Genomic DNA, 13,760 nt, shown 5'->3' with positions numbered 1-13,760 from the left:
TAAATTACTGGTTGTAACGCAACAAAATAGGAAAAATGCTAGGGGGATTAATACTTTTTTTGCAAGGCATTTTGTACCAAACGTTTCCTGAGGGGAGGATTGATGGGGCCATGTATCGTGAGATCTTGGCTAACAATCACCTTCCCTCAGTAAGAGCATTGAAGATGGGTCGTGGATGGGTCTTCCAGCATTAAAACGACCCGAAACACACAGCCAGGGCAAGTAAGGAGTGGCTCCGTAAGAAGCATCTCAAGGTCTGTATGGAGGAGTGGGCCAAAATCCCTGCTGCAGTGTGTGCAAACCTGGTCAAGAACTACAGGAAACGTATGATCTCTGTAATTGCAAACAAAGGTTTCTGTACCAAATATTAAGTTCTGCTTTTCTGATGTATCAAATACTTATGTCATGCAATAAAATGCAAATTATTTACAAAAAAAAATGTGATTTTCTGGATTTTTGTTTTAGATTCCGTCTCTCACAGTTGAAGTGTACCTATGATAAAAATTACAGACCTCTACATGCTTTGTAAGTAGGAAAACCTGCAAAATCGGCAGTGTATCAAATACTTGTTCTCCCCACTGTATATATATATATATATATATATATATATATATATATATATATATATATATATATATATATATATATATATATAGTGCCTTGCGAAAGTATTCGGCCCCCTTGAACTTTGCGACCTTTTGCCACATTTCAGGCTTCAAACATAAAGATATAAAACTGTATTTTTTTGTGAAGAATCAACAACAAGTGGGACACAATCATGAAGTGGAACGACATTTATTGGACATTTCAAACTTTTTTTACAAATCAAAAACTGAAAAATTGGGCGTGCAAAATTATTCAGCCCCTTTACTTTCAGTGCAGCAAACTCTCTCCAGAAGTTCAGTGAGGATCTCTGAATGATCCAATGTTGACCTAAACGACTAATGATGATAAATACAATCCACCTGTGTGTAATCAAGTCTCCGTATAAATGCACCTGCACTGTGATAGTCTCAGAGGTCCGTTAAAAGTGCAGAGAGCATCATGAAGAACAAGGAACACACCAGGCAGGTCCGAGATACTGTTGTGAAGAAGTTTAAAGCCGGATTTGGATACAAAAGAGTATTTTTGAATCTTCAACATAGAAATGCTACAAAAAATAATTTACATTTACTTATTACAAATGCAGTCATCCATGATTCACCAAATTATATTTTGAAAGAGGAAGCAAAGTAATTTGAGCATACGTTTACTTTTCAATATCCTCCATTTCCACTAACTGTAAGGAATCTTTTTAGAATAATGGCGTAAAATTAACAGCTTTACTGAAAGACTTGTGTGAGGGCCAAGTTACAGAGGAGGAACTTATTGATGCAAGTGAAGCCTTTAGGCCAGGGAAAACTCCAGGTGGTAAATATAAAGATCCAGTTTATCTAAAAAAAACGAGGCCCCTCGTGACACTTCAAATTCATAGTGCATAGTATTGAAAGGTGTTGTCGGATATTATTCATCCTGTTTTTTTTACATGGACAACACATTGGAGATAATACTGTATAAGAATAGTACTTGAAACAATAGAACTCTATGAAAAATCTAGGAGAACAGGTCCGGTATTCATAGCAGATTTTGAAAAGGCTTTTGATAAAGTATGACGAATTTATATGGACTGTAAATGCCTGGACTAATTTAGGATAATCTCTTATACAATGGGTTAAAGTTATACATAGCAACCCCAGGTGTAAAATAATAAATAAGGCCTACTTCTAAGAAAGTATTCAAATGTTAAGAGGAGTAAAACAAGGTTGTCCACTGTTGGCATATCTATTTTTTTATGGCCATCAAAATGTTAGCTCTTAAAATATTATCCAACAGTAATATAGAGGGGCTTAAAAACAATGGTGTCCTCTTAAATCCGCAATCTGGATCCCTGCATAGAGAATGTAGATACTTTTTCTAACCTCTCTGGATTACAACCGAACTATGATAAGTGTACCATATTACTTATTGGATCGCTAAAAAAAATACTTTTACATTACCGTGTAGTTTACCAATAAAATTGTCTGATGGTGAAGTGGACATACTCGGTATTCTTATCCCTAAAGAAACAAAGGAACTGACTACAACAAATTACAACAGAAATGTAGCAAAAATAGATAAGATCTTGCTCCTATGGAAACCTGTGTATTTGTTGAAAAATCACCCTGATTAATTTGTTAGTGTCACACCCTGGTCTTAGTATTTTGTGTTTTCTTTGTTATTTTGGTCAGGCCAGGGTGTGACATGGGTTTATTTATGTGGTGTGTTTTTGTTAGGTATTGGGTTTGTGGCTTAGTAGGGTTTTCTAGGTAAATCCATGGCTGTCTGGAGTCGTTCGCAATCAGAGGCAGGTGTTTATCGTTGTCTCTGATTGGGAACCATATTTAGGCAGCCATATTCTTTGAGTGTTTGGTGGGTGATTTGTTTCTGTCTCCGTGTTTGCACCAGATAGGGCTGATTTGAGTTTTCACATTTCTTGTTTTGTTAGTTATTTCATGTATAGTTGTCTTTATAAAAAAAACATGAATAACCACCACGCTGCATTTTGGTCCGCCTCTCCTTCAGATGAAGAAAACCATTACAGTTAGTCATATCCCAGTTTACCTATTTACTTACGTGTTTATTTATATAATTTATTTATATTTATATAATGAATATGAGTTTGGGGGGGGTTAAAAATATTAAATATGAAAGCATTAAAACCTCTTGGATAGGTGGGGCGCTAGCATTCATGAAAATACAAGTGTCTTACATCGTTTAACCTCTAGCGTCGAGCAATCCCGTATCCGGGAGTGTAATCATAGCCTCAAGCTCATTACCATAATGCAACGTTTCCTATTCATGAAAATCGCAAATGAAATGAAATAAATATATTCAAACACAAGCTTAGCCTTTTGTTAACAACACTGTCATCTCAGATTTTCAAAATATGATTTTCAACCAAAGCTACACAAGCATTTGTGTAAGAGTATTGATAGCCTAGCATAGCATTCAGCAGGCAACATTTTCACAAAAACAAGAAAAGCATTCAAATAAAATAATTTACCTTTGAAGAACTTTGGATGTTTTCAATGACGAGACTGTTAGTTAGATAGCAAATGTTCATTTTTTCCAAAAATATTATTTGTGTAGACGAAATAGCTCCGTTTTGTTCATCACGTTTGGCAAAGAAAAACACTGGAAAATGCAGTCACTTACAACGCCAAACTTTTTTCCAAATTAGCTCCATAATATCGACAGAAACATGGCAAACGTTGTTTAGAATCAATCCTCAAGGTGTTTTTCACATATCTATTCGATAATCTATCAGTGGTGGCAGTTGCCTTCTCATCAGAAGAAAACGGAAAAATACTGCAGCTGGAGATTACGCAATAATTGCGACGGAGGACACCAAGCGACCACCTGGTAAATGTAGTCTCTTATGGTCAATCTTCCAATGATATGCCTACAAATATGTCACAATGCTGCAGACACCTTGGGGAAACCGTGGAAAAGGTAAGCTGACTCCTAGCTCCTCCACAGCCATATAAGGAGTCATTGCCATGAGGCGATTTCAAAAAATGCGGCACTTCCTGATTGTATTTTTATCTGGTTTTTTTCTGTAACATCAGTTCTGTGGCACTCACAGACAATATCTTTGCAGTTTTGGAAACGTCAGAGTGTTTTCTTTCCAAAGCTGTCAATTATATGCATAGTCGAGCATCTTTTCGTGACAAAATATCTTGTTTAAAACGGGAACGTTTTTCATCCAAAAATTAAAATAGCGCCCCCTATATCCAAGAAGTTAAAAGCTTAACTTCTTGTTAATCCAGCCGCTTTGTCAGATTTCAAAAGGCTTTACGGCGAAAGCATACCATTCGATTATCTGAGGACAGTGCCCCGCGTACAAAAGCATTAAAAACATTTTCCAAACAAGCAGAGGCGTCACGAATATCAGAAATAGCAATAAAATAAATCCCCTTTGAAGATCTTCCTCTGTTTGCAATCCCAAGGGTCGCAGCTACATAACAAATGGTTGTTTTGTTCGATAAAGTCCTATTTATATCCCAAAAAAGTCAGTTTAGTTGACGCGCTTGATTCAGTAATCCACCTGTTTCCCTCATTCAAAATGCATAGAAAGGAAAAGTCCCAAAAGTTACCAATAAACTTTGTCCAAACAAGTCAAACAATGTTCCTAATCAATCTTCAGGTACCCTAATATGTAAATAAATGATACAATTTAAGACGGAGAATAGTATGTTGATTACCCGAGATAAATAACAAAGTGCGTGCCCTCATCCACGTGCGCCGAAAAACTACAAATTCTAGCTCAATTTTTAAAGAACAAGCCTGAAACTCTGTCTGAAGACTGTTGAAATCTAGTGGAAGCCCTAGGAACTGCAATCTGGGAGGTATTCCTTTGATTTTCCCGTAGACAGCCATTTCAATGGGTGGTGACCTAAAAAAAAAAGAAATTCCGGAGGGATTCTCCTCGGGTTTTCGCCTGCCATATCAGTTCTGTTATACTCACAGACATTATTTTAACAGTTTTAGAAACTTTAGAGTGTTTTCTATCCAATACTACCAGCTATATGCATAATCCTAGCTTCTGGGCCTGAGTAACAGGCAGTTTACTTTGGGCACGTCATTCATCCGAATTTCCGAATACTGCCCCCTATCCCTATTAAAGCTTCAACTAAAATAATCAGTCATATAAAAGTTAGAAGAAGTTATACTTAAACCTGAACTGGCTCTCCAGTAGATTAGTAAGAATGGCTCACCCAACTTCAGCATAAGAACTGTTCGTCGGGAGCTTCATCAAATTAGTTTTTATGGCCGAGCAGCCGCACACGAGTCAAACATCACCATGCTCAATGGCAAGCGTTGGCTGGAGTGGTGTAAATATTGCCGCCATTGGACTCTGGAGCAGTGGAAACACATTCTCTGTAGTGATGAATCACGCTTTACCATCTGGCAGTCCGACGCACGAATCTGGGTTTGGCAGATGCCAGGAGAACACTACCTGCCCTAATGCATAGTACCAACTGTAAAGTTTGATGGAGGAGGAATTAATGATCTGGGGCTGTTTTTCATGGTTCTGGTTAGGCCCCTTAGTTCCAGTGAAGGGAAATCTTAATGCTATAGCATACAATGACATTCTAACAATTCTGTGCTTCCAACTTTGTGGCAACAGTTTGGGGAAGGCCTTTGGGACCTCACTAATGCTCTTGTTGCTGAATGGAATCAAGTCCCTGCAGCAATGTTCCAACATCTAGTGGAAAGCCTTCCCAGAAGAGTGGAGGCTGTTATAGCAGCAATGGGGGACCAACTCCATATTAATACTCATGATTTTGGAATGAGATGTTCGACGAGCAGGTGTCCACATATTTTTGGTCATTTATTTTTATTTTATATTTTTTCATAAGTGTAATGTGACTGTAAGAGGCAGGTTGGAATGTCTGACTGAAATACAAGGCAAATCAACCATTATCTTTAAATTAGTGGTGTTTGAATTTGTTGGGACGTGATTGTTTGGTTGCAGAACCAAGGGCCAAAATGCAGTACTCGTGGGCTGTGACCATGTGGGTGTTTTAGTGAGAGACAGAGGAGAACCAATTAGTATTAAAGCATAGCCCCCTTCATTATCAATCAAGGAGCCTTTCCAGACACCGCCAGACTAGGAGGCGGGGGGATAGGAGAAGATATGAACACATAAAAAAGTCACGTGTTCTACGAACTTTAAGCTCTGCATGCTGATCTTTTTCTCTGTTTCTCTACTCTGCCACACACTTTCTTTCATACTCTCACACACACACCACTTTTCTGACTACTTAGACTTAAACCCTTATAATTACTGCATTCACCCGCCTACATTTTTACGCTTCCTTCCTCGACTGCAAGACAGTCAGTCATAGGGAAATAACAGCAAAGCCCTGCAGATAAGGCATCTGCCTAGCACCGGGGTCTCATGGGAACTGTAAAATGAGCGTTTCATCGACTGTGAGCCGAAAAATCAGGTTTGAAGGAAGGATTTATCCCACCCATAAATTATGAGCCCAATGTTTGGTTTGTTTCTCTCACTGCCTGTGGGGAGATGTAGCGCTGCACTGCCCCCCTTCTCCTCCTCCCCTCTCTCTGTTCCCAGGGGTGTCTGTGGCAGCTCTTCTCTCCTCCGCACAGTGTGTTGTGCAGTGCCACCTTGTCTCTGCTGCTGCAGAGCTTTCTCCCACGATCTCTGCCTCCTCTCTCTTTCTCTCTCTTGCTCTCAGATTTGACGGTGATAGGGAAGGCAGTGTGGTCTCTATCGCTTTCACACGCACACACGTGCAAGCAGTGTAGGGAAGGCAGTGTGGTCTCTATCGCTTTCACACGCACACACGCAGTGTGTCGGAGAAGGGATGGGGTAGTTGTTTGTTAGTCTGCAGTCCTGGTTGTGTGCTGCGAAACCCACATTGCTCACAGTGGAGTGTTTCTCCCAGTCTGTAGCTAACAACAACAGCAGCCACATCAGTTTTTCAGAGCAGCACTCCCTCCTCCCTTCTTCCTCCTCTTCCTCTCTCTTGCTCTTTCTCTCCCTCCCTTTCTGTCGCTCGCATTCCTGCTCTCAACACCGCCGCCAGTGTAGCGTTCTGAGGTAGCAAGCAAGTAGCCAAGGCTTTAATTTTTCTACCACTATGACAAGCGGTGGACAGACAGCTGGAGAAAGACGGACAGTCCGGGAGATCTGAGGGGAAAGTCATTTGATGGACATCAGTTGGATTTAACCCCCCCCCTTTCATCCCCCTGCCAGCCTCATCTCTACAAATCCTCTCCCTCACTCTCGCTCTCTATCCAGTTCCACTGGCTCTCTTCATGTAAGATTACCATCGGCTACTAGCATTAAAGCACCGGGCTGTCTGGGAGTGAGGGGAAGCTGAGGCTGACCCAAAACAGGGAAAAAGACTGCAGAGGAAGCCCCTGGACTGAAGCATAAAAAACACGGTAAAAAAAAGCTGTAGAGGAGGGTTGCTGCCCTGCCTGGCCTGTTTCTCATTGACAGACACACACAGGATGTACAGCTCTGGTCTGAAGCTTGCCACACCGTGGATCAATACCCTCCTGCCTGCCTTTTTCTTATGCATTTTTTCTCAAGGGAGAGTGAAGCATCTTGGGATTTACTGTCATTTCATTTCCACCTAACTACAGCGAGGCTTGCCCCGCCGGACAGCACTTTCACCTGACCGTGTCCAACCTGTGTGCGTATGAGTGTGTCTTTGTTTGTTTGTGTGTGTAATTAGTTAGCTTGGCGCCAGAGGGAGTGTATATTTGCTTACATGTGCATCCGTGTGAGCTGCTTGGCTTGTAATTACTTGTATGTGTCTGTGGGTGCCGTCTTGTGTCCATGTGTGTGTGGGTATAAATGTAGGAATTTTGTGTGGATGAATTGGTATGATGCCCAGTTCCTTGCCCCATCCCCTCCCTCCTTCCTGCCCTTTTGTCATTGGGTCCCCGGTTTGACCCTTGACCTTTGACGGCATCAGCAGGATGAGTGAGCACTCGGGAGCGAGCACTCTGGGGGCCATGACCCTGGAGGAGCCTGGGGGCGAACCGGCCTCCCCTCAGGCTCCGGGGCCTCTCCGCTGTGGGCCCTGTTCGGTGTGGCACCGGCAGCAGACCTGGATGTGCGCAGTGCCCTTAGTGATGGGCTTCGTGGGCCTGGGCCTCAGTCTCATGCTGCTCAAATGGATTGTAGTGGGTTCCGTTCAAGACTATGTGCCCACGGACCTAGTGGATGCCAAGGGCATAGGGCAGGACCCCATCTTTCTCTCTGAACCCAGCGCTCCACCCAAGCGACCAGACACTATGACCACGACTACGAAGAACACCGCTACCGCGTTTGTCTCCACCACCTCTCTAGCAGCCGACGGCACGGTCCCAGCCCCGAGAACTCAATTTGGGTTGCCCTCCAACCACTCGGCCCCGCACCTCCACAACTGGGTTGGCAGTGGCACCCGCGTGACTGGCGCCACCACCCGCATCACACGACTGCCCCCGCCTGGGGGTAAAGAAGTGACCCCACACAGCACCACGGTACTTCGGGTCGGCGGCACAGCCAATGGTCGTAAGGATAAGGACCCCCCAAACTCGCGATCCGATCCAACCTCCAAAGCTACTAGCACAACTTCGACTGCCAACATCACAACCAAGGCACTATCACCAACTTTTCCACCATCTCCCCCAGCCAAGCCCACCGGGCACTGGAAACCTGGACGCTCTGCGAAAGGGCCCGCCACACGCCCTCACCACCGCTACAGAACACGTAAGTCTGCTTTTTTTGTTTGTGTGCAAATGAAATGGTGTTCACAACAGCTCTAGCATTTGTTCTATCTGGCTGATGGCATCGGAGAGCTGGTGCCCAATCAAATCAAATGAAATAGAGTGTTCACAACAGCTCTAGCATTTGTTCTATCTGGCTGATGGCATCGGAGAGCTGGTGCCCAATCAAATCAAATGACATTTTATTTGCCAAATACAATAGGCGTAGGTAGACCTTACCGTGAAATGCTTACTTACAAGCCCTTGATCAACAATGCAGTTGAAGAAATAGAGTTTAAAAAATATTTACTAAATAAACTAAAGTTTAAAAAGAGTAACACATTAAAATAACAATGACGAGGCTATATACATGGGGTACCGGTATTGAATCAATGTGCGGGGGTACAAGTTAGTCAAGGTAATTTGTAGGAAGGGGTAAAGTGACTATGCATAGATAGATAATAAGCAGTGATCAGCTGTGTATAAACAAAGGGGGGGGGGGGGGTGGTGTCAATGTAAATAGTCCGGGTGGCTATTTGATTATTCAGCAGTCTTATGGCTTGGGGGTAGAAGCTGTTAAGGAGCCTTTTGGACTTAGACTTGGTGCTCCGGTACCGCTTACCTTGCGGTATCAGAGAGAACAGTCTATGACTTGGGTGACCGGAGTCTTTGACAATTGTTTGGGCCTTCCTCTGACACCACCTAGTATATAGGTCCTGGATGGCAGGAAGCTTGGCCCCAGTGATGTACTGGGTCGTACGCACTTCCCTCTGTAGCGGTCAGATGCCGAGCAGTTGCCATACCAGGCGGTGATACAACCGGTCAGGCTGCTCTTGATAGTGCAGCTGTAGAACTTTTTGAGGATCTGGGGACCCATGCCAAATCTTTTCAGCCTCCTGAGGGAGAATAGGTTTTGTTGTGCCCTCGTCACGACTGTCTTGGTGTGTTTGGACCATGATAGTTTGTTGGTTATGTGGACACCAAGGAACTTGAAACTCTCGAACTGCTCCACTACAGCCCCGTCGATGTTAATGGGGGCGTGTTTGGCCCTCCTTTTCCTGTAGTCCACGATCAGCTCCTTGCTCATGTTGAGGTAGAGGTTGTTGTTCTGGCACCACACTGCCAGGTCTCTGACCTCTTCCCTATAGGCTGTATCATCGTTGTCGGTGATCAAGCCTACCACTGTTGTGTCATTAGCAAACTTAATGATGGTGTTGGAGTCATGTTTGGCCACGCAGTCATGGGCAAAAAGGAGTACAAGAGGGGAATAAGCAAGTAACTCTGAGGGGCCCCTAGTTGAGGATCAGCGTGGCAGATGTGTTGTTGCCTACCCTTACCACCTGGGGGTGGCCTGTCAGATAGTCCAGGATCCAGTTGCAAAGGGAGGTGTTTAGTCCCAGGGTCCTTAGTTTGGTGATGAGCTTTGTGGGCACTATGGTGTTGAATGCTGAGCTATAGTCAAGGAACACCATTCTCACATAGGTGTTCCTTTTGTCCAGGTGGGAAAGGGCGGTGTGGAGTGCAATTGAGATTGAGTTAACTGTGGATCTGTTGGGATGGTATACGAATTGGAGGGGGTCTACAGTTTCCGGGAGGATGGTGTTGATGTGAGCCATGACCAGCCTTTCAAAGCACTTCATTGCTAATGACATGAGTGCTATGGGGCAGTAGTCATTTAGGCAAGTTACCTTCACTTTCTGGGGACAGGGACTATGGTGGTCTGCTTGAATCATGTTGGTATTACAGACTCGGTTAGGGAGAGGTTGAAAATGTCAGTCTGAGTACACGTCCTGGTATTCCGTTTTGCCCCGTGGCCTTGTGAATGTTCACCTATTTAAAGGTGTGATCACACAGTAGTCCGAAACAGCTGCTGCTCTCATGCATGCTTCTGTGTTGCTTGCCTAGAAGCGAGCATAAAAGGCATTTAGCTCGTCTGGAAGTTTTGCGTCATTGGGTAGCTCGTGGCTGTGTTTCCCTTTCTAGTACGTAATAGTTTGCAAGCCATGCCGCGTCCGACGACCATCAGAGTCAGTGTTGTAGGATTAAAAGTGTCAGTTTTAGCCTTTAGCTCGCTACGGTTGTTGCCTGTAATCCATGGCTTCTGGTTGGGATATGTATGTACGGTCACTGTGGGGACGACGTCGTCAATGCACTTATTGATGAAGCCGGTGACTGAGGTGGTATACTCCTCAATGCCAAGGTATGAATCCTGGAACATAATCCAGTCTAAGCAAAACAGTCCTCTAGTGTAGCATCCGCGTCATCTGACCACTTCCATATTGAGCGAGTCACTGGTACTTCCTGCTTTAGTTTTTGCTTGTAAACAGGAATCAGGAGGATATAATTCAGATTTTCCAAATGGAGGGCGAGAGAGCTTTGTATGCGTCTCTGTGTGTGGAGTAAAGGTGGTCTTCCTCTGGTTGCACATGTGACATGCTGGTAGAAATGAGGTAAAACAGATTTAAGTTTGCCTGCATGAATGTCCCCGGCCACTAGGAGTGCCGCTTCTGCATGAGCATTTTATTTTTTGCTTATGGCCTTATACAGCTCGTTGAGTGTGGTCTTAGTGCCAGCATAGGTTTGTGGTATTAATAGGCCGCTACGAAAAATATAGATGAAAACTCTATTGGTAAAGAGTTTGGTCTACAGCTTATCATGAGGTACTCTACTTCTTTAATATTAGACATCGCGCACCAGCTGTTATTAACAAATAGACACACACCCGCACCCCCCATCTTACCAGACATAGCTGTTCTGTCCTGCAGATGCAATGAAAACCTAGCCATCTGTATATTATATGTATCGTCGTTCAGCCACGACTCGGTGAAACATAAGATATTAAAGTTTTTAATGTCCCGTTGGTAGGATAGTCTCGAATGGAGATCATGCAGTTTATTCTCCAGTGATTGCACATTGGCCAATAGAACGGATGGTAAAAGCGGGTTACCCACTCGCCGACGAATTCTCACAAGTCACCTCGATCTCCGCCCCCTGTATTTCTGTCTTTTCTTCACGCAAATGACAGGGTTTTGGGCCTGGTCTCGGAGAAGCAGTATATCCTTCGTGTCGGACTCATTAAAGAAAGACTCTTTGTCCAGCTCGAGGTGAGTAATTTCTGTTCTGATAGGCAGAAGCTCTTTTCGGTCATAAGTGACAGTAGCAGTAACATTATGTACGAAATAAGTTAGAAACAATGCGAACAAACACACAAAATAGCACCTGTTGATTAGGAGCCTGTAAAACAGCAGCCATCCCCCCCGGCACCATTATAATTGGCCGGACAATACATGAATGTATTGCTGCTGCTGAAGAAACTCCGCCTCAAAAGGCTACCTTGTATAAACCATAGTCTAAATATGTATAAAGATGAGCTCCTCAAATGGCATGAAAGGAGGCACTCATGTAACATAATGGCATTCACACTGTGGCTGAATAGTAATCTGAGAGCACTTGATTTCCTTCCCCTCACCTATATCTTTGACTTGTACATTAACCATCTACTGCAGTGGGCTAAATCAGGGTCACAGAGTGTTTCTTGGTAGTCTTAATCAAAGCTACTTTGAAACGAAAGCATACACCTCACATACATGGTTATGGTCTTAAAAAAAAGAGTACACCTTTATATTCATCACAGAAGACTGAAATATGAAAAATATTACTAACATTCCACCCATGAGGCAACCAGAGAATGATTTGGTCATTTTACTGCAGGAAAGTGCTACTGCATTAAGAATCTCTTCTCCTGCAGGCTCCACGCACTTGATATCAGTGTCATTAAAAGAATGGTTGCTTACTACACTTCTGTGAATTGGCTCTTTGACTATGGGCCTGTTTCACAGCTGAATGTGGGGGACGCAAAAGCTTTTTAGTCATGTGCATCACCATGGGCAACATATCCATGTTTTGTAAAACAAATATGGAGTAAAGGTGCTTTTCGTATTCAGATGATTGATTTGAATACAGCTTTCAGAACATTCACACCTAGCCTACTGGTCAATCAGCTCACAGTCGTCTGGACACTTTCCTATGTGCAGTGCAGGCCAGTCATATTTTAATCTCCTTTTCATATCGAAAAAATGCAACCGGTATCCTATTGACACAGACTTTAAATAGACTATTGGTGCCAGTCACTATATCCTAATACTCCTTCAATTGATAGAAAGATTTAGTGTGCTGCTGAAAACAGCTGTGCATAATATCTAATAATTTGCTTATCCAAAGCCAATCAGGGTGTGTGTGGAGGATAGGCCTATTCAAGGAAATATCATGGGCCTAGTTTAATTGTATTGATAACTAGATTCTATAAAGCAAACTGAAAGCAAATGGATTATTGCAAGGTTGAAATAACTTTTCTTTACATGTGCACGTTTTTTATTTATTAATGTTTTTGTAGGCTCATGGATTACATTTTTTCTAATTTATTTGCCCAACCCTGTTTTATTTGTTCCGTCTTAAAGGATGTCAACTAATGCAGCACATTTGTAATTATTTACCTACACTATTCTGCCCGTATGAACACATTCATTTTAGGGCATAAGTGAGTCCATTTATACAGTGCATTTAGAAAGTATTCAGACCCCTTGATTTTTTCCATATTTTGTTACGTTACGTCCTTATTCTAAAAGAGATTACATCATTTCCCCCCCCTCATCAATCTACACACAATACCCCATAATGACAAAGCAAAAACAGGTTTTTAGAAATGTTAGCAAATGTATATAGAAAAAAATATATAAATACCTTATTTACTTAAGCATTCAGACCTTTTGCTATGAGAAATTGAGCTCAGGTATATCCTGTTTCCATTGATCATCCTTGAGACAACTTGATTGGACTTCACCTGTCATACATTTAATTGATTGGACATGATTTAGAAAGGCACACACCTGTCTATATAATGTCCCACAGTTGATAGGGCATTTCAGAGTAAAAAGCAAGCCATGAGGTCGAAGGAATTGTCCGTACAGCTCTTAGACAGAGTTGTGAAAATACTTATTTTCCACCATAAATGCTACAATGTGATTTTCAGGATTTTTTTCTCTCATTTTGTCTGTCATAGTTGAAGTGTACCTGTGATGAAAATTACAGGCCTCTCTCATCTTTTTAAGTGGGAGAACTTGCACAATTGGTGGCTGACTAAATACGTTTTTTGCCCCACTGTATATATATATATATAACCTGTTGCTGCGGTGCTTCAGTTAGGGTGTGTATGAGTAAGTGTGTATGCTTGCATGTATCTATTTACACTATGTTTGTCTTTGCTTTAACGTTCTTGGTTACTTTCCCTTTTATTGCAATTTCATGAAGAATTTGATATCCAGGACATAAATATCCTATTGGTTTATAAAGTTGATTCAAGTGCATACTACTGTATTTTTTCAAATAATGTATAGTTAGTAGCAGTACACAAGGTGCAATGGAAGTTTTATCACTAATTAATAAACATTTTG

General features: G+C 42.4%; 1 protein-coding gene across 1 annotated transcript in view; it reads left to right on the top strand.

Moving 5' to 3' along the window:
- The first annotated feature begins 6,176 nt into the window (after positions 1-6,176).
- LOC110498826 (pro-neuregulin-3, membrane-bound isoform-like) overlaps positions 6,177-13,760 on the top strand; it is a 303,813-nt gene continuing 296,229 nt past the window's right edge. The window contains exon 1 of the mRNA XM_021575470.3: positions 6,177-8,314. Coding sequence (XP_021431145.3) covers positions 7,540-8,314 — 775 coding nt within the window. The 5' untranslated portion in view covers positions 6,177-7,539. The remainder of the gene's footprint in view (positions 8,315-13,760) is intronic.

This window comes from Oncorhynchus mykiss, chromosome 20 (genome assembly GCF_057628025.1).
Source record: "Oncorhynchus mykiss isolate SJ-2025 chromosome 20, ASM5762802v1, whole genome shotgun sequence".
In the NCBI taxonomy this organism is placed as follows: domain Eukaryota; kingdom Metazoa; phylum Chordata; class Actinopteri; order Salmoniformes; family Salmonidae; genus Oncorhynchus; species Oncorhynchus mykiss.
The sequence above is the reverse complement of the archived record's forward strand: the minus strand, read 5'-3'. Positions and strand labels throughout refer to the sequence as shown.